At 51.9% G+C, this 26,807-nt stretch overlaps 1 protein-coding gene across 1 annotated transcript in view; it reads left to right on the forward strand.

Moving 5' to 3' along the window:
• The first annotated feature begins 653 nt into the window (after nucleotides 1-653).
• RAD18 (RAD18 E3 ubiquitin protein ligase) overlaps nucleotides 654-26,807 on the forward strand; it is a 33,490-nt gene continuing 7,336 nt past the window's right edge. Inside the window, 13 exon segments of the mRNA XM_065846010.2 lie at nucleotides 654-755; nucleotides 758-1,007; nucleotides 1,010-1,080; nucleotides 1,359-1,440; nucleotides 5,267-5,328; nucleotides 6,700-6,770; nucleotides 11,888-12,243; nucleotides 14,223-14,322; nucleotides 15,171-15,355; nucleotides 17,734-17,810; nucleotides 18,564-18,624; nucleotides 22,922-23,056; nucleotides 24,550-24,700. Of these exon segments, the coding sequence (XP_065702082.1) occupies nucleotides 654-755; nucleotides 758-1,007; nucleotides 1,010-1,080; nucleotides 1,359-1,440; nucleotides 5,267-5,328; nucleotides 6,700-6,770; nucleotides 11,888-12,243; nucleotides 14,223-14,322; nucleotides 15,171-15,355; nucleotides 17,734-17,810; nucleotides 18,564-18,624; nucleotides 22,922-23,056; nucleotides 24,550-24,700 (1,703 nt within the window).

A 26,807-nucleotide genomic window follows, 5' to 3' on the forward strand; every position in this document is an offset into this window, starting at 1 on the left:
ATTTTTAGCCTGGGTTTTGCGCTGTCCCCTCTGCAGAAATCAAAGCGCCAGACCTGGCGGTGCCCGGGACAGAGGTGATGGGATGATGCCCGTTTCCACGGCAACCCAGCACACCAGGGGCTGTGCAGAAGGTCGTTCCCATAGCAAAGGGCTGACGTCCACCTGCGAGAAACGTGAGCAGTGAGCAGCGAGGGCGCTGGCGGGGGTGCTGCCCTGGGGCACCGCCGGGGGAAGGCAGGGGAGCCGCTTTTCCAAATCTCATCGACACGGTGTCTTAGAGTTTTTTTAAATGAACATCTCCTGGAAAACGGGGGTGAAGACTCTGCCATCTGGCTATGGGATCACTCTGTGACACACCTGATCGTCACCCGAGCAAACAACTTACCACAATGCCTGACAATTCTATTGCACCCACGTGCTCTCTGTGCAGTTCAATGAACACGATGAACACATGGAAATCAGTGCCGTTATTTAGCGGCTTTGGGGGCGTCTGTGTTACCAGGTAACTTCTACAGGCACATTGAAAAGGGCAGAGGCAGGTTTGAAAATGTCTGGTAGATGGTGCATTTGGCATTGTAGAACTACTGCAGTTACTGTTGATCCGTGGGGTTTCAGAATTTCCCAAGCAGGTGTTCAATCAAACATCATTAGCAATGAAGTCGGAACTGGCTCCAGCTGTGGCACAAGTTCCCCGCCGCGAGCGGCTGCTGGGCGCGGAGCGGCTGCCGGGCGCGGAGCTCCTGCCCGCCCGGGCCCGCTTCTCACAGCGCGTCCGGGGTCGAGCCGGCGGGCCCGGCAGCTGCTCCGCGGCACCGCCGCCCTCCTGGGAGCCGGGACCCGCGGCTCCGCTACCGGGAGCACACAACACCGAGATGAAGCGGAGCGGGGAGCAGCCCGGCGGGGCGGCCCCGTTCCGGCCCCGTTCCGCACTACAGCTCCCGGCAGCCCCGGCGCGGCCGGAAGCGGGCGGTGTCGGCGGGCAGGGCTGAGCGCGGGGGATTCGGACTCGCACCGGGCCGGGCCGCCATGGCCCTGCCGCTGCCCGACCCGCCGTGGCCGCCCAGCCTGGCCTCGCTCAAGGTGTGTGCGGGGCCTGCGGGGAGGCGGCGGCCGGGGGCTGGGGACGCGGCCGGGGAGCGTCCCGCGGGGCAGCCCGGCCTCCGGCGGAGCCGCGCCGGCACCGCTCTGCGGGCAGGGCCGGGGACCCCGCGGCGGCCCCGGGCCCGGCCGGGTCAGCCCGCTCCTCCGGGCCAGCCCGCAGCGCGTTACCGCCTCCCCGTGCCGTGCGGGAGCGCACAGCCCCGGCTCTGCGGGGCCGCTGCGCCCCGCGCCGTGCGGTGACCCCGCTTCCCTTGCAGGCCCTGGACGATCTGCTGCGCTGCGGGATTTGCTACGATTACTACAACATCGCCATGATCATCCCGCAGTGTTCGCACAACTGTGAGTACGGGCGCTCCGGGCGCTGCGCCCCCGTCTCTGCTCCTGTCCCATCCTGCTCGGTCCTGTGCGAGCCCCAGGAGCTCCGGAGGGGTCACCACAGCACTGTTATTCCTTTGCATTGGAATTCTGTGCCTCCCGCCCTGTGATTAATGTGTTTTATGGAGGGTCAGTTAATGCATCGCTATTGACTTGGTGGTTGCAGTTTAAATTTACTTGAGTCTTAATAAAAATTGCACAGAAACAGCAGTTTTAATAAAAGTTGCTTGAGTAGGAGCCAAGGTACGTGGGGCATTGGTGGGAAGGCAGTAGCGGGGCGGTGAGGTCATTCTTCCGTCTATCCCGTGACTTTGGGGAATTCAGAATTAGCGTGTTTCACGTAGCTGGACCTTGCCGTGCGTTCCCAGCCGTACCGGGTGGCTGTGGCGGCTCTGTCTTCACCCTGTGGCTCCTTTGGGCCTGGCTTGTGGTTGACGTGGCAGAGCAAGGCCGGCAGGGCTGAGGAAGGTGCGCTCAACGAAACGGCAGGGCATGGTTTGCTCTTCACACGTCTTTCCCAGGAAACACAAGACTGGAGAATGACCCTGCGGGCTGCTGAAATCCTCTTGCGCTTTAGCTGAGTGACAGAAAACTGCTGAAGAATGTCCTCAAAAAGGAAGCTTCCCCTTTAGAGTTTTGAGACAAGGCATCGTCTGACTGTTTGCTGGCATGTAGAGCAGAGGTGACTGATCCTCTCTGTCCTTTACAGCGCAGGCGGCTCTCCCGCTTGCGGCTCTCCCGCTTGCGGCTCAGCCAGCACGGCCTCTGAGGAGCAGTTTGGGGTGGAAGCCGGGCAGCCGCCCGCAGCCTTCCTCGGGCAGTCATGGTTGCAGCCTCTGACAGCACAAGTACATGTGGTCTGGATTAAGGCACTAAAATGCCACCTATTCCTGCAGTTCTTCATTTAAATATCTTTTGTAACATCTTGAGGTTGGGACAAAATGCAGAGCTGTACGGCAGAGAGCGTGAAGCGCCATGAGGTACAATATTCGTGCTGCTCTGCCTCAGGCTGGAATCTGCTGGGACGTGGTAGCGAAGCAGCTCACTGAGAGTCAGGTTAGGAGGAGGTACACTGCCTTTTCTCACCTTAGAATAAACACTTATCATTGTTTTGTTCAGAAACTATGGCACTTCCCCTTCCTTATGTGAAGGAGAACATCGCAGTTTGGCAATGAAGTTTAATTTAGCTTGGCAAAACTCTCACCACTGAAAAGAGCACATTTGTGGTGGGAGCGCGGGAAGTGCTCTGCAGTAGCTGGTGTAACAGCCTGTCTGTGACCTGCCGGCTTCAGCGGCCCTTAACTTGGAAAACAATCTGTCTGCTTCTTCTCTTTAACAGATTACACATGGAGTTTCCCCCTCCAAATTGCAGAAAGCCCAAGTTTTCTACAGGGAATCAACATTTCTTGAAGTATTTTCTAGTCTGTTGTCTCTGTGGGCTCTCTTTGGTTCACTGGGATTGTATAACTCCAACAAAATCCCCTCTGCCATTAGTGAGTAATCATTTGTGAATAGATGAAAATTAAATACATTTGCTTGCAAAACTTCTTTTCTGTTTCTGGTTTTCTTCATGGTCTGTTACAGGGCCTGTAGACATCTCTGTAATCTCTTTGCACCTGTAGCCACTTAAAATTCCTCCTCTGCTTGTTCTCGGGTGGCTGGTAGCACTCAGGAGCTCTCTTGACAGCGGTTGTTTGACTTGCCCGGTGTGTGGGATTGTATCTGTATTGACAGAATAAACACACCATTCACATTTCTTTCCCATCATGAGAGCGCCTGAAGATGAACGTGTTCTCCGGCGTGGACGTCTCCCCTGAAGGGGAACGTGTTCTCCGGCGTGGACGTCTCCCCGGAAGGGGAACGTGTTCTCCGGCGTGGACGTCTCCCCGGAAGGGGAACGTGTTCTCCGGCGTGGACGTCTCCCCGGAAGGGGAACGTGTTCTCCGGCGTGGACGTCTCCCCGGGGCAGAGCTGTGCCCTGGGCTGTCTCACCCTTTCCACCGGGGAGCACGTGCTCAGGGCTCCGTGCCGAGGTGGGGCAGAGGCTCCAGCTGCTGCTGTGGGGCGTGGGGAACCTGCATCTTTGAGTTCTTCATTGGGAAGTGACCATTGCTGTTGGAGGGAGCTCTTCTTTTTGTCACATAGGATTTTCCTTGCTTGGAATCTGTGTTGAAATTACTGCTATAGCTGCAGCTGAGCAGATTTCAGAATTGCTCGCTTTTAAAAATACTATGATCTTTGAAGTGTGCTGTGTAAATCATGGCGTTACTGACTTCTCTCATGCAAGCTTATTTTATTCCTCTTCCTTCTCACAACCTCGCTCCTTCCAGTTTAAACTCAGCAGCGATTGTGTTTTGCTGGCAGCGATTTGTGTGTTTCATTCTGTCATTGCTATTAGACACCCAGGTTATCAGCTTAAATTCATACTTTGGAATTCTCTTCTGTGCACCGAAATACGGCGCTGCAGGTGCATCTCGTAATTAACGAGGTAGATGTGGTTTTACAGGGGAGTTTGGTGGGTGGGTGCGGATGGCAGTGAACTTGGTGGCACCACTGAGCGCTTGGCGCGTGTGCCATCCCGTGGTGTTCCCCGGGCTGAGGCCTGAGCCGCGGCGCCGCTGTTTGTCCCGTCGCAAGGAGAGGTGAGCGGGAGAGGAGGGACGGGGGGCGCAGGTTGTGAGGCTCCCGTGTTCTCCGCACGGGCGCAGCGCCAGCCCCGGGCACACGCGCTGAGACCCAGAGCCGCTGTGATTTATTATCCCCGAGCGTGTCTCAGCTCCGCTGGCCATGAGCCGCGATGGCTGAGCGTGCGGGTTGGTGCGGGGCTTGCTGAAGGTGACTGCTGTCAGAGCCTGGTGCGCTGCATCTATCACCTTGATTCATATCCAGTCACTTAAAGTTTATTTCTTTTTTGTTTTGAGTTCCTCCCCCCATATAGCACCTTACTGTATAATGTCATTTTGGGATACTTAGGTGGATTTGTAGTTTTAAGTGTTGAATTAGCTCATTAATTCTCCTGCTGCTTTTCAGACTCCTCCACAGAGAGTCTTTGAAATACCTCTGCTTAGGCGGCTGCTGCTGAATGTGTTCAGTGCTGAGGCTCCGACCAGTAAATTTAGCAAGTTAATTTCTTTTTTTGCTGGAGAGTGATTGAAGTTTATATCTTGAAGTAATTATGGAGGCTCATAGAAAAGTAGAGAGTAGAATGATTTCAGGAATTTACTGTGGCAAAGTGAAGCTTGTGCCGTATTTCACCAAAGAGTCTGTTGAATGTGATGGGGGTGTAACACGGCTTGCTTTCCCGGGGGAGACGTGAGCTGTGTGTGTTCCAGTGCCGCTTCCCGTCGGCTCAGCCCCTTCCCTCAGCAACAGGTTGGCGATGTCTGGAAAGGGGAGGAAAGAGCGGGGATAGGGAGCTCGTCTGGGGCCACGCAGGGGTGCGGGTGAGCGGCCCAGCAGGAGCCGTGGCAAACCCGGCGGCGGGAGCGCGGTGCGGGCGCCCTGCTCTGCGGGAGCGCGGTGCCGGCGCCCTGCTCAGCACAAGTGAACTCCTGCTGTGGACAGAGGGACCGAGAGTAAATGTTGGAAGATGCTTCCATAAAATATGGATTTTTTTTTAAATTTTTTTTCTACATTGGTAATCTTAATTCCATGGAAAAATGGTGTATTTTCAGTATTGGTGTATTCTGGAATAGTTTGCATATATTGTACAAAAAGAAAATATACTAGTAAGGATGTTGAACTGCGTTTGGAAGAATGCCTGTTTAAAAATCACGTCTCCTTTTTCCAGTTTGCTCCCTCTGTATCCGGCAGTCTTTGTCCTCCAAAACTCACTGTCCAGCATGCTTCGTGGTAAGTGCTTTTCTTCTCTTCAACTTGTCTTTATTCTTTTGGTGGGTCTCGGGACCTTTTCCCTCTGGGCTGTGCTAAATGACTCATCCTGGCCGCGTGTCCCCGCGGTTCCCGCTGGCGAGCGGCTCGGCGCCGCTTCCAGAGCCGCTCTGCTGCCGGCACGGGCAGGTGCAGCATCGGGGCTGGGCTGTGGCTCAGAGCCGTGTGCGCGCTGCCGTGAAACGTGTAATATTGCCTGCTGATTAGTTAAAATACACCATCGTTTAAAGCACGAGTGCTGCAATGTAAGCACGTTGATTTTCCGCGGTCGGGGGGCCTCAGTCCGTCCCTCGAGGAGCGCCCAGCGGTGTCCCCAGCCCAGGCTGCGCCGGGTCGCCCCTTTGGGGGCGAGGGGACTGTCCCGCACCGGGACGGGAGGCGTTTGGTGGGGACAGTGTCAGGTGTGGAAGGCGCTAGCGGCAGGTTCTGCCCCATCTGCGGGTGGGTGATTATTAGTCTGACCTAAGGCCTTTTTCTGATTGAAGACCACAGAATACAGTTTATTCTAGGCCTTAGTCCTTTCATCTCAAGCCAGTTGGGCTCTCTTGAACTCCTAAAAATGATGGGCTGCCTAAGAACAATGAATGGCGCTTCGGGAATATTGGCAGGATAGAAGTAATTTTCTTCAGTTTTTCTAAAGCATGGACCAGAGTAGACGTTTCAAGACTGGAAAACAGATCCATTTGTAGCTTTGCCAGCTTTTGAACGTTCGATCGAGTGCAGACCACTCGATGGATGTTTCTGGGGAGCACATTTGTACCGTGGCCCTCTGAAAAATCACAGGTATTGATATGAGCAAGACTGAGAAAAGCTTTGTGAAAAGGAAGAGCAGTGGGACAGCCAGAGAGATCAGAATGGGAAATTGTTTTAAAAGAAGGTATTGAGTGCACAAAGCAATCTCATAATTCATATTTTCATTCCGTAAGCACTCAAAAGATTCACATTTCCCTCCATCAGTTTTTCACGCCTTTTTGTTTAAGGTTCTTATTGTATTCATAGGATCCTTGCTTTGATTTTCAAAACCAGGATTCAATAAAGCATTATTGAAGACTGCGTATATTGGGTTTTGTTGCTTTAGCTTTATGCTTACTTTTGAGCTATCGCCTGTGATTTCTCAGGCTTACAGTTCCTGGGCATTTATTTCAGTGTGTGATATTTGACAGGACAATATGTTTAACCTGGTGCATCTCCATTCACACAGCAGTTTGGGGCAGGGTGGCTGGGGCCTGGGTCAGAGAAACCAGTTATTGATCCCTTGAGCGCTTTCTGGGGGTTTGTTGTTTTCACTGCGTGTTCATTTCTTTCTTTCCGTTGTCTTTCTCTTTCTAACAGGCAGCCTCGGAGTCTGACCTGAGGAACAACCGGCTGTTAGACGACCTGGTGAGGAGCTTCGGCTCGGCCAGGTACGCTGTTGTTTTGTTCCTCTGGTCCGTGGTTTGGCTCGGATGGGCCGCGTGGCCGGCTCGGTGTGACCGGGCAGGTCCTGGACGAGCAGCGGGGCCAGAGAGAACTCTGGTGTGGCACAAACCTTGGCAAACACAGGGGTTTGTGCTTTTGGGTGGGAAAACATAGATATTGAGGCACTGCAAATGTGAGCTCTCCTGGGTAAGAGAAGTAAAGGAGCACCGTGCTTTCATCTGCGTCTCTTATCCACTGTTCTGTTAGTTTTTAATTCATGTCTGATCTCATCCCTTTGAAAGACAGGAACGGCAGAATAAGCATGGCTGGTGAACACTTATCACAGCAGACACAAAATCTGTGAGATTTCTTGTATGATCTCTGTTTGCTGTTGATGAGAAGCAGCTCCGTGACTTGCTGGGTACTCTGGAGGTTTTCCTGTGTCTAGGGAAGACAAATACTCTATCAGCTTTTCCCTGGAATGAACTTGGAGCTTGCAGTCAATGGGGTTCTTGGTTTCAGGAGTGGCAGGAAGCACGGCTCAGTTTATGGCTTTGTTTCTTGAGAGAGTTTCTCTGTGATGAAAATCTAATCTTCTCTATGACCACTATTAGATTGAATTGATTTTATGTGAAGGATTGAAATTCTACAGTTCCATTATTTTAGCTTGAACTCCGTCTTTGGTATTTCCTAGTGATAAATGGATTACTATTTTTCTTTGGTAATGTCTTATTTTGTAGGGAACAAGTAGTGCTGACTTGGATCCATTATGATATTGAATCCTAAACGTTAATTTTTTTTGACCGCTTTAATGGATCAGTATAAATCTTACCGGTCAGAGCAGCTTAATAATCTTTCCTTTTGTGACTTGGAGTTCAATCAATTTCTCAACATAAAGTTAAATCACCAAGACAAGCGTTGGTGTGGCGTTCCGGGGCAGCGGCGCAGGCCACGGTCACTGCCTGATGAGGGACGCTCATTAGGGGAACATGGACACCGAGTGGATCTCATGTCGCTTCCGATGCCTCTCAGGTGGTCCCGAGTCAGCGGGTGACAACACTAGTCCAGGGAGTCCTATGTGATACGAGTATCTAAAGCACAAGAGCTTTGTTGGTTTCTGCCCGAGCGAATCTTCTGTCTGCCCCTTCCCACATCCGCTGTGGTTTCTTTTGGCCCTCCCCAAAACAAATCCGAAGCCTGGGGATTGATTGTTTTTGAAACCTGCGAAGCTCTTCGAGTCCATCTGACTTGACTTTGAGCCTCAGGTAGTTCAGTGTTTGTGAAAATTGAGTCTTAAATCTTTTCAGTATTTCCAAAATGCAAAGGCATTTCTTAAGTCAGGCCTGAAGGGAAAGCAAATGTTAATGCAGGTGGTGCTTAGCGAGGGAAAAGCTGTGCTCCAGCTCAGCGTGTTGGAGTGGGAACCACCTCAACACACCCGAGTGCTGGGCCCCTTCACACCGCTGCTCACCGTGGAGCACAGGGACAGGGGCCGTGCGGGGGGACCCTGCCGACCCCCTGAGGTCCAACCAGGCCAAGTGCAAGGTCCTGCACGTGGGTCAGCACAGTCCCACGCACAGACACAGGCTGGGAGGAGAATGGCTGGAGAGCAGCCCTGAGGAGGAGGATGAGGGGGTGCTGGGGGATGAAGGCTGTGAGCTGTCAATGTGCTCTTGCAGCCCAGAAACCACCTGGGACTACGTCACCAGCCCCGTGGGCAGCAGGTCAGGGAGGGGATTCTGCCCCTCTGCTCTGGTGAGACCCCGCAGTGCTGCTGCAACTCCGGAGCCACCAACATCAGAGGGACAGAGACCTGTTGGAGCGAGTCCGGGGGAGGCCATGGAGATGATCCGAGGGCTGGAGCTCCCGTTGGGCCGGAGCAGCCTCTGCTCAGCTTGTGCTCCCCTGCTTCATGGGAGCTGGGGCTCTGGAGCTTGGACAAGAGGAGACTGAGGGGTGACTCGTTCATGGGGATCAATATGGAAAGGGGCAGTGTCAGGAGGATGGAGCCAGGCTCTTCTGGGTGACAACCAGTGACAGGACAAGGGGCAATGGGTGCAAACTGGAACACAGGAGGTTCCACTGAAAGAGGAGAAGAAACTTGTTGGGGGTGAGGGTGTCAGAGCCTGGCCCAGGCTGCCCAGGGAGGCTGTGGAGTCTCCTTCTCTGCAGCCATTCAAACCCGCCTGGACACCTTCCTGTGGAACCTCAGCTGGGTGTTCCTGCTCCATGGGGGGATTGCACTGGATGAGCTTTCCAGGGCCCTTCAACCCCTGACATTCTGGGATTCTGTGAATTCATCACTGACCGGGTCAGCTCAGCGAGACGGCAGCGAGGGTTGTGCCAGCCCTCCTGTATGACCCGCGCTCTGAGCGGCTGCAGTGAGGCCAGTGTCTTCTAGAATAATAAGTGCTAAGTTTTGGTGGTTTGAAATTAATTTCATTGTCCTCTAGTAAAGAGATTAATTTGATGAGAATTGTCAGTTTCTGCGTCACCCAGCTGGAAAGCTTAGCACCAGAATTTGGAATCATACTTGTGTAAGTAGAAAACTAGTCCTTGCTGAAAACGATCTGTGCTTTTCTCATGCACAGGGAAGAAAAAGGTGTTTTTACTTTCAAGTTTATATCTTAGTTTCCTAATTGAGGTTCCGTGACAGCTAGTGAGTCAGAGGAATAACCACATCAACCCGGAGCGCTGGAGAGAGCAGCACCGTCATTTCTAACGCACGGATCGAGGCCTGCAGAAGGAATTTCAAGGAGAGAAATGGTCTTTTTGTACAGTTCGGACTGTCCTGTGCGAGCTGTTCCGGGCAGATTCACAACCCTCTCTCTTCCCTGGAGGTTATTTACGTGGAAGCAGTAGATTCCCACTTGCTCTGTGTCATCACTGCTTTGGCAAGGGAGAAGTGAATGGGCCATAAAACGGGAAGCAGGATCTTGATGAAGGAGGAAAATGAAATTTTTTAGGTGGGTCTTGCAGCTCTGAAGAAAAACCTTCAGCGTCCATTACAGCGTGGTTAGAGCGGTGGGTGTCAGGACCCGCTGATATCTTCCTAATTCATCTGTCAGCCTTCAGAAGTTCTTGTGCTCTTAAACCGAGCTTTGTCGGCCCTTGGGCCTTAACTGCTCTGTGCCAGGGAGGTAGAGTTGTGTCTGCTAAAACCTTTTGGAGCTGATGGTAGCCTGTGCTAGTTTCTTAAGAGCATATAATTGATAGTGTAGAAAACTGCATGCAGAACGAAGAGCTTGTTGCAAATGGATTTGTTCTGGGGTTTACCAGTGGAACCAGTTGGTGGGTGAGCTGGTCGGTGTGGGGACGGCGGGGGTGAGTTCGGCTGTGTGCCTTCCCCAACCCTGAGCCACGGGTGGATCTTCCCTCGCTCACCCTGGTCCAGGTCGCTCCAGTGACAGCCGCGGAGTTCCTGGCAGTAACGAGAAGTCTGAGTGATTGGCTTTGGGGTGAAGGGAGAGAGCGGCAGTGGGTGGAGGTTGTGTTGGAGAGCCCAGGGCTGTGCGAGGAGTGCCCGTGGGGTCCAGCCCTTCCATCCCGGGGGTGCCGGTTTTGGAGGGTGCCATTGGGGGTGCCGGTTTTGGAGGGTGTCATTGGGGGTGCCGGTTTTGGAGGGTGCCATTGGGGGTGCCGGTTTTGGAGGGTGCCATTGGGGGTGCCGGTTTTGGAGGGTGCCATTGGGGGTGCCGGTTTTGGAGGGTGCCATTGGGGGTGCCGGTTTTGGAGGGTGCCATTGGGGGTGCCGGTTTTGGAGGGTGCCATTGGGGGTGCCGGTTTTGGAGGGTGCCATTGGGGGTGCCGGTTTTGGAGGGTGCCATTGGGGGTGCCGGTTTTGGAGGGTGCCATTGGGGGTGCCGGTTTTGGAGGGTGCCATTGGGGGTGCCGGTTTTGGAGGGTGCCATTGGGGGTGCTGGTTTTGGAGGGTGCCATTGGGGGTGCTGGTTTTGGAGGGTGCCATTGGGGGTGCTGGTTTTGGGGGGTGCCATTGGGGGTGCTGGTTTTGGGGGGTGCCATTGGGGGTGCTGGTTTTGGGGGGTGCCATTGGGGGTGCTGGTTTTGGGGGGTGCCATTGGGGGTGCTGGTTTTGGGGGTGCCATTGGGGGTGCTGGTTTTGGGGGGTGCTGGCTGGGGGTGCCAGCTGTCGGGGCCGCTAGATGTCATCACCCAGCCAGTGAAGCTGTTCCCTAGGCCCAAAATACCGTGTTCTGGAAAAAGCCAGCCTGGGCCTCTTCTCTTTTCGATTTAGTACTGGCATTTTCTCTATTTTCCCACCAAAAGAAAAAAAGGCATTGAGATTTTATGTGTTTTGGCAAACGAGTTTTTGTGTTCTTGTCCTAGTGTTCTTTCCATTGATTCTGTGCCAAGATCAGATTGCTTCGGAAAAGTCTATTCATAAGTCTTTATCCTTCAATACAAGGAAGAGCTCCCTATGATTATTTGCGGACTAATGGTGTAAATAAAGCGACCTTTATTATCAAATCATTGTTAGGGTGGGATTTGATTTTTGTGAAATAGTTGGGGTTACCTGACCCTCAATCTGGAGGCCCAGGGAACGTGCAGGTGTCCGTGGGGGCTGTGCTCGCTGGGACACGCACAGGGACAGGGGACGTGACACTTGGTGCTGAGCTCCGGCTGCGGAGCCGCTGTCACAGCTCTGGGGTGCGGTGCTTGGAGAACTCCGGCTTGAGACCGTCCCCTGCCCTCTCCAAGTAACGGGAAAACCTTTTGTCCTTCCCTGTGTTCTGCGCGGTGCCTCTCAAGGCATTTTGTTACCTTTACAAAAGGTGATCGGTTTGGTTTGAAGCTCAGGGTGATAATGAGCTGGCGTGGGCTGCCAGCGCTGTGGGCAGAGAGGGAGGAGTGGGGAAAGCTCTGGTTTCTACTCAAAGCGAAAGGCGGCGTGTTCGTTGTGGCGGAGCGTGTTCGCTGTGGCGGAGCGTGTTCGCTGTGGCGGAGCGTGTTCGCTGTGGCGGAGCGTGTTCGCTGTGGCGGAGCATGTTCGCTGTGGCGGGGCGTGTTCGCTGTGGCTGAGCGTGTTCGCTGTGGCGGAGCATGTTCGCTGTGGCGGAGCGTGTTCGCTGTGGCGGAGCGTGTTCGTTCTGTCTGCCCCTAGACAGCAGCTGCTGCAGCTGGTCCAGGACGCTCGGCAGACCCCGTCTCCCCTGGGCTCGAGCAGGCGCCCCGCTGGCAGCCGCCCCGTCAGGAGTGCTGGTTCGTGGCCGGTGGTGAAAGAAGAGGTGCCACCGATCGAGAGTTTCTTCAGAAAGGCAGAGGTTTGCGCCTCAACAACGGCAGACGGGCTGGCGGGAACAGTTCAGAAGATCCTCAACACTGAGCAACACCACAGCCTGGACAGCACTGCTGCGGAGGCCGATGGTAGAGACGACGAATTGGGATCCCGAGAGAGTCCTGAATGCGCCGAAGGTCACGAAAAGCCTTCAACGTCTCTGGTAAAAGCGGTCAGGAAAGGTGAGGCTCTGAGCGTTTGGTGTGTCCTGCTCCGTTCCCCGGTGTGGCTGAGGTTGGCTGTGGCTGAGGTTGGCTGTGGCGCTGGAGCACGGGGCGCTCGTCCCCCTGCTCCCCGCTGTGTCCATGACGTCCTCTTGGGGCCGCTTGGGCTGACGCCAAGCGATTCAAAGGAGGTCAGCACTCACAGATTCCTTTGCTTTGAGTAACAACTCTTACAAACAATGGTTGCGCAACAGACTTAGTAAAAAATGAAGTAGTTTTCTCTTCCCCCCCTTAACAACGAGATGGACAACATCCATAGTCCTACTCTCGCACCCTTAAGTCACCACGAGCAAGGTATTTTATAAGGTGTTTGCTGTTTGAGGGTGCACCCACAATCCAAACGATCACGGCTTCAGTTTTGTTGATGTTCCTGTTCGTGCACTCTCCAGAAGGAAGTGATCTCTGGTGTTCTTGTCTACACTGTTAACGTTAATTTATTTTGAAGCATGAAAATGCCCATTTGTACTAATCAACTACAATCCAATGGCAGGATCCTCTTAGTTTTGACAGAATGGCAGCCGTCCTGTTGGTTCAATTAAAAACCTCAATTAAAATGGAAGGCTGTGTAGGAGTACAACACTGATTCTTATTAATTGCTATTTATCCTTCTTTTACTTCTTTCTTAAAATGATCCTTTTGTGTAGGGATTTATTCGGCTGGACTCTGAAGTTGGTATTTATTCGTTAGTTGGATAGATACTGCGTGGAGATGCAACACGGCCAGAGGAGCGGCCGTGCGAACGGGATCCGCTCAGCCTGAACTTACGTTGCCTGGTTTAAGGATCAGACTTGCTTGCGTTAGTAATTGAAAACTCATATGAAATTTTACCTCTCATTTATTCTTGAGCAATTGAAATTTTCACTTGCTTACCGTTTTATGACCTTATTAAATCCCCGAGCATGCATTACACTGAAATTATTTCCACAAATGCAAAGCAGTTGGTCAAACAAGATAAACGGAAGGCTTGAACTGAGGCGTTGCTGAGGTGGCTGTAGTGTTATTTGTTCTGTGTTTAGAATTGAAACGTCAACTTCAACCACAATAACAGGCTGCTCAGAACTAGTGTGTTGTGTTACTGTCCTGACTGTGTTGTGTTTTATTTTTAACCTTTGGCTGGAATGTGATGTCATGGGAGTCGGGAATTGCACAGCAGTGTTACCAGATAGCTCTCCCGATTCCCACCACGTTTCACAGCGGTTTTCATAGGGTGTTTTTTGTTTTGTCTTTTAAACCAAAGCCCGCTCCCTGCACACAGTGCAGAGGCTGTCAGTTCAGAGCCTTTCCCATAGTGCTCAGGTGAAGCCAGCCTTTGGTTTGACATCATGGGACTGAGAAAGATGAACGTTTGAAGTCGGTGTTTTCTGACTGTTTTCACAGGTCATGTTTATAGTTACCACGTGAGAAGCGTTCTGAGCTCGGGGTGCCAGGCCGCAGGGTGTCAGTGGCACGGCGCTGTCACGTTGTGGTTGTCTGTGCCGAGAGCTGAGACACGGCCGGTGCCTCGAGCCCGCTGCCCCGCTGGGTCCCGCTCGCTGAGAACAGGGTGAGAACAGAGCCTGTGCTGCGCTGTCCCACCACAGTGAAGCAGTGAAATAACTGCACCAGTGGAAAACACGAGCAGAGAAATCTGCTGCTGTTTATATCAGCCCCCAGGTCTCTGTGCAGGGTGCACGTTAGCCTGGATTTTTATTGGAGATTTCATTCCATCTGCCAGCAGGGAAGGTGAGAGCCATGCTGATACTAGCTAGAGAGGGAAATAGGTGTTCTGGTGCAGAGGAGAGCTATAATGAACATTCTGCGTAGACATGCCAGGTCTTTTAATGAAGCCGTCTGGGATCCGGGTTCGCGCTGTCGTCGATCCGCGGTTGGCTTCCAGGTGAGCGGGTGTGCCCGTGGCTGTGCCGCGCACCAGCGGGCTCCTGCTCCTGTGCTTGCAGTGGAGTGTCCCGTCTGCGGGGTTGCCATTCCGGAGCAGTACATCAACAAACACCTGGACAGCTGCCTGGCCAGCGAAGAGAAGAAGGACAGCCTCAGGAGGTGAGGAGCCCTGCCACAGCCTTTGTATGCACCGCTGAAATTATACCTATTACTTGACGGGTTAAAATACAGTGGATTGGGTTTGTTTCTTGGTTACCTGCTGTATGGATCCCTCTAAAATCACTCTATAGTGTGATAGTGGTGGTTGTCCCCCCTCAAGAAACTGTGTGGATCACCAGCAGAACTACTTGTTGGCTCCTAGTGGCAAGGAAACGCTGGACAGTGTTTTAAAGAATCCAGCGCGGGGAGTGAAGCTGCCTGTGCGTTATTCTCACCACATTTCTCTCAGTAGCAGTAAAACTCCCTTCACATAACACTTGCTCCCGTTTTTCACGTGGTGAGTGGATTGCTCCCCCTGACTGGAGCGGACCACAGCCAGCTGCTTCACCAGCTGCCAGGGCACAAACCAAAGTGGGACCTTGCTCTGCTCACCATGGTGCGTTTCAGGTTCCCCCAGTCACGGTTGTTTCTTTAAGGTCTCGGTTTCCATCAGATCAGCACTTGCCTTGGGCTTCATGCCCCCACCCCAGGGTTTGTCACGGCCACCACATCCCCTCACACGTGTGCGTTTGGGGTGGTTTGACTTACTAGTGCAAGTTTAGGCCATTATTATTTCTAACGGATCAGAACTGCGAGTGCCTTTTACGGCAGGCGGTTTTACTGCGTGATTTTATTTCCAGTTCCTCCGAACCTGGAATTAGAAAATAGTTTTACGTTAGAGCTCTTATTTTGCCATCCTTTTGGGTGCTTCTTACCCAGAGTGGGGGAAATACCTGTGGAGATGTCAGTATTTGGGTCTCCACAGGAGCATTAATGACAGAAGCGTTTGTTCCCGTGTCCTTCTGCAGCTCCGCTCACAAGCGGAAGCCTCTGGCCAAGGTGGTTTACAACCTGCTCTCCGACCGCGATCTGAAGAGGAAGCTGAAGGAGCACGGGCTGTCCACCCGCGGGAGCCGCCAGCAGCTCGTCAGACGACACCAGGAGTTTGTGCACATGTATAACGCGCAGTGTGACGCTCTGAGCCCCAAGTCGGGTAAGCCAGAAACCCTAGGAAAGCTGTCACCCTTGTGCACGGTCTGTGTGGGCTTCCCCTTCTCTTAGTTCTCAGGGTGGGAATAAGGCTGCTTTGAATATGTGGGAAAACGGGAGCTGGAAGAATTTGTCTTTTCGAAATCAAGATGAGTGCAAACAAGGGAAACTTTAACGAATATCAGAAACCTGTCGCTATATTCTGGAGGTATCCAGCAAAGACGTGAGTTTGTGTTGAAATTCTGATACTTCCTGGTGTACTAACCCTGCTCTGAAAAATGTCCTGTGTCTTTATTGACTTTGCATTTTATTCAGTGCCTCCAGGCTTTTAGTCCATAAACTGGAAATACCTGAGGTTCTCAGTAAGTGAACGGATTATTAATGTATCTTTTGTTCTGAATTTGTGCTATTCCTCCTATACACTTAGACTTTCATATTTTCATTGGGTTTGATTACAGCTCCTCCTGCCATGTTCTGTTTACACAACATGGAAACATGCATCTTTTCCAAATATGCGTCATTTGCCACCTCGGTTCGGTTCTGCAGGTGATACAAGGAGCAGCACAAACGCTGTGTGTGGTGACACACAGCAGATTCAGAGCTGTGTTCTTTGTTATTCGATGAGAAGGTTGTGGCAAACGGTCCTTTGAAAGGAATTCCTGGCCGATCCCACTCTGGTGTTCGTCTCCGGGGAGCAGCAGAGCCGTGGGTGTCCTGGCAGTGCTGGTGTCACTGGTGTCGGGTTGTGTGCCCTTTGCTGCCATCGAAGGCAGGGAAATGAGCAGCATCGTTCCTCACAGTAAACTCCACTTCCTCAGTTATCATTAAACAAATCTGACGGTACGGGGGAGTTTTTATTTCGAGTGAATATTAAAAGCTCCTAGGTTAAGTCCCTATACATGTGATCAGTTGAATATCCACAACTTCTGGGGCATTTCAAAAATAAAGCGTCCTTTTGACGTTCAGCTCCTTTATTAAACGGGCTGTCCCGCCACATGCGGTGCTTTTTTGGTCACCGGAACACAGTATGAGTTCAGCAGACAAGCTTTAGGCTCCAGCTTTTTGAAATGGTGGTTTCGCTTGCCAGCTCTGGGCTTGGATTGCGGGAGCAAGTGCATGAGAAAAGCGAGTCTGCAACCAACGCTGTTCGCCCTTTCATTTTGCTCCTGTAACTGTTTTAAGAGCTTGACTAAGAAGGTTAAGTGCATAAGTGAATTAGGTGCCAAGTGTCACTGCTTAGTTTGTGCCTGAGCTCTTCCGAAAATAAACATAAATGCTTTCAAAAACCGCTTTCTAGGAGTTCAGGAAGTGTCTGGGATGAGAACCAGCACACGCAGTTGTTATGAGGCCGTGTTGGTTCCAGCAGGGACAGCGGTTCAGGCGGTCGAGTGGAGCGGCTCGGCTGGGGTGGCAGCGGCTCCGGGAGCCCCTGCCTGCGAACGGAGCGAACTCCCCGGGCTGCCGAAGTGAGGAGGTCCCCAGAGTGCTGCCGGGTACTTGAGCTGGCCTGCCCTGCCCTAAAGAACGCAAAACTTCTACTAAGCTCTGGCTCAACACCTATTTATAAAGGGTGAATTATTAAACTGGCCCTTAGGATGCAGACGTGCACTGCAGTGGTAGTGGTGAACCCAAGGTCACCATCTCGTACACATAGCTGAGCTGTGGAAACCCTTTCTGAAGGGCCTGCCTGTGCACCACAGCAACGCTACAGTGGGTCAGAGCGAGGTGCAAATACGGATTGAAAAGACTCTGTATGTTTACAGATATCTAAAGGGTGAGCGTCAGGAGGATGGAGCCAGGCTCCTCTTGGTCACAACCAAGGGTAGGACAAGGGGCAATGGGTACAAACTGAACACAGGAGATTCTGCTTAAATAGGAGAAGAAACTTGTTCCCGGTGAGGGTGTCAGAGCCTGGCCCAGGCTGCCCAGGGGGGTTGTGGAGTCTCCTTCTCTGCAGACATTCAAACCCGCCTGGACCCCTTCCTGTGGAACCTCAGCTGGGTGTTCCTGCTCCAGGGGGGATTGCACTGGATGAGCTTTCCAGGGCCCTTCAACCCCTGACACTCTGGGATTCTGTTTTCCCCTGGGTTTGATCCAAGCAGGGTGAAACAGCCTGGGGTGGATGGGATGGGGCCGCAAGCCCTGAGCTGCTGCAAGGAGTCATGGCCACAGCTCCCGACCGGCTGCTGGTGACAGGACCGTCCCTCTGGTCCCCACCCAGCACCGCTGGGACCCGTCCCGTTTGCCTCTGCCCGCGGCTGCCATCCCAGTTGCTCTGGGTCAGAGATGGTACCCGTTGGGGATTGAGATTCGCAGTAGGTTCACTCAGTGCTGTTACGCCTCTTGATTTATTTATCATCCCTTACTTGTCTTTTCAAACAGTTGCAGAGATTGTTAAAGAGCTGGAGAAGAATGAGAAGGTCCGGCTTCAGCTGGAATTTAATAAAACCGGTGAAAATGTAAGCGAATTATCCGCGTTCTCAAAGAGGGGATGGCCGGGGGAAATTGCAGAGTGGGCACGGGATGTGTTTGCCTATTCCATTATCATGGGAATTCTCAGATTCCCAGGTTGCATGTTGGAATTGGCACATACCATCTTCTAATCAACGTGATTTTCTCATACCGTTCGTTCGTCATGGGCAGCTCTGTGTGTACTGCCGATGTTTTCATGTCCAAGCCACTAAGTAGTAGCATTTTTTTATTGCAATAGAAATTCTTGAGAAATGTTCCCCGTGGTCACATTAGAGGATTTTGACCCTCCATGGCAGCGTGGGGAATATTCTGTTTCCTAGAATTCTCGAGGATTTAGCTAGCAAATTCCTTCTTCCGCATCAGCAGCAGTGCCTGTTCCTTTCCCATGACATACGATACTTTTGAGACTTCTGGAGCATGTTTGGTGCACAGCGTTAGGAAATATTTTATGGTGCACACATCCTGGGTGTTATATGGAGGGTTTTGACTTAGGCCTGTTGACTGTGTTAAAGCAAAGCAAGACAGCATGTGTGTGTCCTTTGTATATATATATATATATATATATATATATATATTACTGTCTGCTTTAATGATCTCTTACTGTCTGCAGATGAGATTGTAAGAGCTGGTGGGGGTGAAACAGAGCTGATCCTTCTTCCAGCTTTAGGTCTCTAGTTTTCAAGTATGTATCTTTATCCTCGTTTTGTTTGTGTGAATAAACATTTGTGTGATTTCTGTAGAGCTTGACCTTCACGAAGGACCAGACAGAGGAAGAAATAGACGAGATCCACACTGATTATCGTAAGTAACACGCAAATTTCACTTCATTCACCTTTTTTTCCCTTTGTACTACAATATACACACAAAAGTGAGGTTTTTTGCCTGTGTGTGCTGCTCCCACCCCCAGTTAATCAGCCAGAGCTGGGCGCTCTCTGGGCTGAAGGCTCCTCTTTGAAACTCAGTCTGTGTGCAGTACCAGCCAAGCGCTGCCGGGGCTGGGGCTGAGCCGGCGCTGCCCCCTGCGCGTCCCCTTGTGCGCTTTCTGCTCTTCTTCCCAACCGGCCTCCTGGGAGAGGAGTGTGTTAAACATCCTCCTGCTGCGGACTCGCGCTTGAGAGCAGCGTCTGCTCCCTCCGCAGAGCCCTCCGACCACCTCTGTGGTCCGTTTAGACACAAACATTTGTGTGGAGTTAAGCACCGCAGGACTTGCATCCTGTTGTGGTAATATAGCGCAGAAGTGGCTGATGTAAACCGATGTGCACCGTTGGTTCCTGACCCTCGTTGGTGTGTCTTGCACGGCCGGTTTTAAGCAGCGTGCCTGTGTTCCGGGCTCGCTCGTGGCGGTTCGTGGTGCGCACGCTGGTTTGCTCGCCCGCGCTGAGCCCCGCGGGGCCGAACGGCGCTCGGAGCCTTGCGGGGCCGAACGGCGCTCGGAGCCTTGCGGGGCCGAACGGCGCTCGGGACAGCGCGTTCTCACCGTACCGCAGGGCGTATTGAAACCCGCAATATGGTCCTGTTTCCTGTGTTTCCTTGCGTCGCTTCAGGCATATAAATTATTCCATAATGCAGCTAGATTTAGCCTTGTTGATTTTAGCTGGTTTCTGTGACGGCTAAATAAGGGCCTAAATCTTTAGCAAATTTTTCCCTTGCTTTTTTTTGCTGTCCTGAGAAATTTTTTTCAAGTGTACATGCGCTGTTTGTGGTTTTGAATCTTAAGCATTCTTCTCTCATTCCAAGTAACTGCTTAATGATGCCTCTCTTCCCATGCAGAAATTTCAAGCAATGCAATGCAGGGGAAATAAAAAAAGGTATTAATCCCAAATTAGGTGTTTTCCCCACGAGGCTTTAGTAGCTCTGTAAAGAGCAAACACCGAGTTCAGCGACTCTGGGGGAGCTGCACATGGCGCTGACCCGATGATAGAGAGAAGTGACCCAGTGATAGAGAGAAGTGACCCAGTGCAGCAAACCCACCGCCTCGGGTTTGTAAAGCGCGGGAGCAGTGGGGCTGGGGGCTTTCTATTGAGTTTTTATTGTTAAAACAATGTGCTTTCAAGTGATCGGGGTCACCAGTGGACACCTTAGCTCAGGCGGTTTGACCGAACGTTTCAAAGTCAAACAACAGGGAGGAAAAAAGAGAGCAGAGAAAAATACTTTAATGGGAACATATGGTCTTCAGATGAATAAGAAGTGATGACCAAAGAGGCAGATGTTAACTAGTGTCAGCAAATTATTTCTGCTAAAAGCAATAAGGAAGAAATCGTAAGCATGCAAAAGGAATTATACATTAAAATTAGAGGACAATTAGAGATTAAAAGAACCTTTATCAAATGCCTTTTTTCACTGTAGCACAGAGGGACTTGAAAAAGCTTTCATATACAATGCAGGGTTTTTTTTCCCCTTTTAATTTACTACATTTGCACCCTAGGTCACTCATTCACAGCTGAATTAGTGCATTAATTAGCTCTGGCATAAGTTCTGAATAAAAAACCCCAAGCACGTACTCTGTTCTGTGTTTCCATATGAAACGCGATGCAGCAGAGCTCGGAACAGCCTCCTTGCAAAGCAAGATAAGCCACGCGATGAAACCCCCTCTTCTCCTTCTTTTACCTTCTTCTTTACAGTTTCCCAGGCTCTCAGCAAATGGCACATCGTTTTTGGTTTGTTTTGGGTTTTTGTTTGTTTGTTGTGTGAAATGTATTTGAGAGACCAGTTAATATTTTGGGTGGTTTATGAGGTGGTTTATGTGCCTGGGGTGCAGTTGAGGGCTCTGGGGGTGCAGTTGAGGGCTCTGGGGGTGCAGTTGAGGGCTCTGGGGGTGCAGTTGAGGGCTCTGGGGTGCAGTTGAGGGCTCTGTCCCCTGCAGAGCTGCTGCTCCTGGGGGCTGGTGACACCCCCAGGTGACACCCCCAGGTGACACCCCAGCCGCTGTCAGCTCCTCCTGCTGCCCTAGTTAAAGAGTTAAAAAATCTACTGGAAAAGAAATACGTTTGTTCAAAAAACCGTGTTCTGTTGCTATTTCTGCTTATAAATCCTCTAATTTGCAATGTGATTCAGAAACGTGGCGATTTTTGTTTTTTCTTCAAATATTTGTGATTATCCCTGTGGTTGGTTTATTATCCAAGTGCCTGTAGTTTGCTGGAGGTGTGTGGGATGGTGCTCGGCACAGCAGTGATTCGCAGCCCATGGAACAGTGCCCTGGTTTGCCAGCACATTTCTTTTTGACTTGGAAAACTCGGTCGTTACACCATGAAGCAAAACAACAAAAAATAGTAATAGTGGGAAAGCAGAAGCACCGAAGGAGTCGCGTCATGAACGTGCAGCGGTCAAACACCAGCCACAAGGACTCCCTGATGAGGAAAGGCTGAGGGCTCTGGAGCTGGAGAAGAGGAGACTGAGGGGGGACTCATTCATGGGGATCAATATGGAAAGGGGCAGTGTCAGGAGGATGGAGCCAGGCTCTTCTGGGTGACAACCAGTGACAGGACAAGGGGCAATGGGTGCAAACTGGAACACAGGAGGTTCCACTGAAAGAGGAGAAGAAACTTGTTGGGGGTGAGGGTGTCAGAGCCTGGCCCAGGCTGCCCAGGGAGGTTGTGGAGTCTCCTTCTCTGCAGACATTCAAACCCGCCTGGACCCCTTCCTGTGGAACCTCAGCTGGGTGTTCCTGCTCCATGGGGGATTGCACTGGATGAGCTTTCCAGGGCCCTTCAACCCCTGACATTCTGGGGTTCTGTGACTTTCTTTCTATTGCAGGAGTTGTTGGCTGTGTGTGGTGGTTTTGGCTGCACAGGGGGGCAGTGGGGTTTAAACACTCCCTGGTGCGAGCTCCGGTTTGTCCTGAGGATCCCGCGCCTTGTGCTGGCTTTGCTGCGCTGGTTGTGCTGGTGCAGCGCCCGGGGCCAGCAGAGCCGGGCATGGGCTGCTGTGCGTGGGCTGCTGTGCGTGCAGAGCCGGGCATGGGCTGCTGTGCGTGGGCTGCTGTGCGTGCAGAGCTGGGCATGGGCTGCTGTGCGTGGGCTGCTGTGCGTGCAGAGCCGGGCATGGGCTGCTGTGCGTGGGCTGCTGTGCGTGGGCTGCTGTGCGTGCAGAGCTGGGCATGGGCTGCTGGGTGTGGGCTGCTGTGCACGGGCTGCTGTGCGTGCGGAGCCGGACGAGCCGCAGTGCTGTGTGCAGTGGCAGCTGCGCTCCTGTAATCCGCACAAACCTCCTCTCAGAGCGACTTTGTCCCCAGTCCTGCCCCACAGCGGGAATTCCCGTCCGCTGCCTGCGCTGTAACGTGTCGTGGGAAGCCCCGTGCTGGGCCGATGGGGTTCGGTGCGAGTTGGTGTGTTGTGTACAGCAAGCGTGTTCCCTCGTGCCCAGCGAGGGCTGGATGACCCGCACCCCCGGCTGAGGAGATTGGGTGTTTTCCCAGGCTCTGAGTGAAGAATTGGAAGTGTCTAGACTGAAAATCAACGTTGCTTTGACTGAATAGCAGAGGATTGCTCAGAACACACTCAGTGATTGAAAGTGCAGAGTACGCAAAGGAGCAATTAACTGTGATTTAGAGGATCTGAATCAAAACAGTACAATACACATGCCAGGAAGGCTTCCGACATTGCTTCACTGCAGAAACGGGAAACCCAAAGCAACTTTGAAGGGATTGGCGGGGCAGCCGGGGGCTTTTCCCCTCTGCCTGCAGCGGGTGCTGCTCCCAGGGCTCCCTGGATCAGAACTGTGTGGGAGCGTCGTGCGGATGCTCCCGGTGCTCCACCAGGCTCGGTGCCCCGGCCACAGCAGCGGTGGCACAGCGGTGACTGCGGCACTCAGCACCTTTAGGGAAAAGAGCTCGTATAAAGAAGCAGCAAACAGTTCTGCGCACAAGTGAAGTCTTCATCTGTGGACACGTTCTTGGCTACTGGGTAACTGTAAAAGCGCAGACAGATGTGGATCATTAACAGAACATGGAACATATTGCAGCGATGAGTAGGTTTTCATCTACTGGAACAAAAATATTTTGAATTCAGTATTTGTTTATTTCCGTTCGCACCCTTTTCAGGTTTTGTGGTGCGCCCTGGGGTCCCGTGGCGATGATCGCTAACGTGCTGTTATGTTTCAGGGAACAAGCACAGAAGTGAGTTTCAGTTTCTGGTGGAGCAGGTGAATAAGCGGTGGAAGAAAAGTGGTCTGAGGAAAACAGAAAGTGCTGGAAACAAGGAAGAAGTCGCTGTCACAGAGCTGCCAGCAGGCACAGGTTAGTGACGGTGTTGATCGTGGTCCCTCTTCAATCCGTGGTGCCGCTAAGTGGGGTTCCCGGGTAAGGTTCTTTGCTCCCGTTGTTCTTCTCCTACAGCCCTTAAGAGTGGGAAAAAACCCCTAAGAATCAAACTGACCCTAAAAAGATTGACTGCTGTTGTTTTTAGTGTGATACATCAGCACAACCCATAATGAGTTGTTTGTTTGATTTTAGTGGGATTATGTATAGATGTGCTTGATTTAGGTGCATATTTTAATGAGCTGGTGGAAATGGGATCTCGGGCTCTAGTCCAAGCCTAGCGGAGCTGCGGAGAGCGGGCACGTGGCAGTCTGAGCTTGGAAATGAAGGTGATCGGGGTATTGCCTGCTGGGATCCAGCTTTTCTGTAGCGTTAGTGGCAGGGAGTCGGTAACTGGGAGCTGCAAAGATGTTTGTGTGGATGGGAACAAGCATTTCTTTGTCCTGAGCTTGAAGCCGTAAAACACTTTGGCTTCTATCAGACTGTTCATACAGGATGTTGTTTCTCTTACTTAAACTCGCTGTGTTTGGTGTTGATAGACTTGAGCACAGTGCCGGTGGGAATGCGCAGCCGCCGTTCCGCAGTTCTGCGGTCAGAGCAGCATCTGGCACCTGTTTGTCACCTGCACTGCCCGCAGCATCCCAGGAATACCCACGGGCGCTTCTGCCTGCTGCCCTGTGGGCTTCTCCAGTCCCGTTGGGTTTATGGTGTGATTGCTTGGCAGTGTACGTGTGCATTTGAACCTGGGATTTAGAAGAGCATTCCCCGACCTCGTGTGACTTGTGGTGTTATAGTCAGTTCACGACAGTGAATTTCTTGAGCCAAGCTGCACTCGTCTCTGGCCGCTGCCTGCGCTGCCTCCCCTGGCAGAGCTCCTGAGAACAAAAATCAATGAAAATACCCATATAATGTTTGAATTTTATCCTTATCGTTTCATGCAGACCTCGATGCAATGAATAATCCTTTCCGTGTAAAGGGTAAAAATTAAGGAGTCTCACGGATGAAGTTTATCTGGTTTGACATAACTTACGGTGATGTCTGTCTTGTAGAGCAGAGGCAGCAGCCATGTGTTGTTAGACCGTGGGATCAGACTCTGAAACACGAATTTCTCTGTTCTGGGGGGGCTCGGCTGCTGTGAATTCCTGGGTTTGTCTGTTGTGTTCTCAGCCTGCTCACCTCCCACTTTTGTTTCATTAACTGGACAACTGACTCGCTGTGATCAGCCCGTTGTTTTCAACAGGCAAAAACCCGCTTCTGGTATTTAATGATGCATTTTGGCGGAAGGGAAAGGGCAAACTGTAGCTAAATTCAAGGATTGTGCAGCTCCTGCGCACTCTGATCGCTGTTCTGTTTGGCCATTCCTGTCAAAACCATTTCTGGAGGGGCAGGAGAGTCAGTGTGGTTTGAGCAAAATGGAAACGATAGCATTTTTCTTTGTCATTCTCGCTAATCTCTGCCTTTGTCCTCAGCAGAACGTGCGGAAGAGCATCCCCCGGCTGCGGGCCTCGGAGCCCCCGTGCTCAAGGCAGAGGCTCCTGACGGCAGCGGGAGCGAAGGTTGGTGCCTGCAGCGGCCGAGGTCGGTGTCTCCCGCGCTCTCCCTGTCGTCCGGATCAACCAGCAGGTTGGTGGAGAGGAGCCTCTCCTCCCTGGGCTGGACCACGTCAGACCAAACGTGGGAAAACTTTGCCAGTAACCTCAAGCAATGCGTCCCTGGGTCCGTCCCTGGGTCCGTCTCCGTCTGTCTCTGGGTCTGTCTCCTACATCAAAGGATAAGTTCCTGAGCTGGGGTTACCGATTCATTCTCCTTCATGTTTCTGACCATTCAGTTCCTTGAGGGGTGGAGCTGAAATACATTGAGAATTCACTTAATAATTTTGTAATGGCTCGACAGAGGGGTGACAGTGTAAATGTTCCTTTTGACACGGGACCAGTGGAATGTCTGTGGAACCCGGAGAACCTTTGGTGTTTCTCTTCCACTGCATCATCTTCCCTTCTGTTGGAGGTTTTATTCAGAGAGGTCCAAAATCTGATATAGTCCAAGTCTTTTAATAGCTCTTTGAGTATTGCTCTGAGAAATAGAGTTTAAACGACCCCTTATTTGCAGTCAGTGGTATAACAGAATGCCACCGGACCTTGAAGTCCTGACAGCCATTCACTTTGCTTTCTTCCTGCTTTTAGTTTTGCTTCCTGAAATCGCATTGTTTGGTTTCAGAAAATGAAGGATTAAGGAAGGCGCTATAAATATAATAATTCAAGTTGCTTTTGGTAGTTCAGTGATAATTTTATTAGAAGGAGACTCAGCTGTTTCTGCTGATAAGATCTGTGTGGTTCTTGGAGGTGGTGTTTGGGTCTGTTGAAGATGTTTACTTCGTGGATCATAATTTGCTGTTCACCGCTGCTCCCTTGTCGAAGATGGCAGCAGTGAATACTTACATACACATCCTATTGCAGTGCTGCTCGTGTGGCTCCCGTTCTGGAGGAAGAGTGAAAAAGCGATTGAAAACAAATACGGAGTAGCTGGCTTTGCTATGTATCTGAAAGAGCTAATCTCGAAAACAATCTTGCTGAAGTGGGAGCTGATCCGAGGAGGCAGCTGGAGGTCCCGGCTGAGCGAGGAGGGACAGTTGTGCATTGCCACCCACTGCGCCCGTGGGATGTGCCTCTTCCTCCGTGTTCCGTGAGGGTCAGGAACAATATAGTGGTGCTTGGCTTCAGCATCGTTTATTTAAAGAACAATTTGGTTGTTGAAAAGTTTAACAGAATCAGGGTTTTTTTAAGTCGTTTTGGTTCACAAAGGGTTTTTTAAAGTCAGCGTGGGGATTAAGGATGTTTCCTGAAGACACTGGCCCCATGGCTTTGTTCTGGAGACAGGTTTTACATGCCCGAGGCAGACAGGGCTGGGGGCGGCAGGACCTCAGGCGGCTCTGTCCCTGTGGCTGTGGTGGCTCTGTCCCTGCAGGAGCTCTCAGCTCTGTCCATGCAGCAGCTCTGTCCATGCAGCAGCTCTGTCCATGCAGCAGCTCTGTCCATGCAGCAGCTCTGTCCATGCAGCAGCTCTGAGCTCTGTCCCAGCCAACAGGAGCCCAACTCCTGTGGGTTTGCAGAGCCATCCCGTTTGGCAGGTGTGCGGATGACGGATGGAGCTGCCGCATCCTCGCTGTGCCCGCTCTCATCCTCGCTGTGCCCGCTCTCATCCTCGCTGTGCCCGCTCTCATCCTCGCTGTGCCCGCTCTCATCCTCGCTGTGCCCGCTCTCATCCTCGCTGTGCCCGCTCTCATCCTCCCTGTCCCGCTCTGGCGATCGCCCTGGACCTCTGATAGTTATTTTAGTTCCACAAATAAATGCCTTCAGCTTGCCTCTTTTCCCCGAACTTAAACAAAGTGCTCCTGTTCTTCCCCATTTTACTTTTTTTTTTATTTTATTGCAAATTAACCTTTTGGTGTTAAGGACCTTTGAAAATTTGCAATTTTAATCTTACAAAGTGGGCTCTTGGGAGGTGGAAAGGGCTCGTATTAGCTCATCCAAGGTGTCATTAAGTCTGTTTCACTGCCAGTTTTGTGAGTGAATGGTGTCAGGAATGAGACTACTGAGGGCCTTTGCCATGGCCGTTAACCGGATCCTTCGCCCCGGTCTGTGTGCAGGCTGCTGTACCCAGCCGAGGGGCTTGCTCGGGGCTGTCTGTCGGCACAAGGCAGGCACGAACAGCTGGCTGCGCTCTCTGCACCGGC

This window comes from Patagioenas fasciata, chromosome 10 (assembly GCF_037038585.1).
Source record: "Patagioenas fasciata isolate bPatFas1 chromosome 10, bPatFas1.hap1, whole genome shotgun sequence".
In the NCBI taxonomy this organism is placed as follows: domain Eukaryota; kingdom Metazoa; phylum Chordata; class Aves; order Columbiformes; family Columbidae; genus Patagioenas; species Patagioenas fasciata.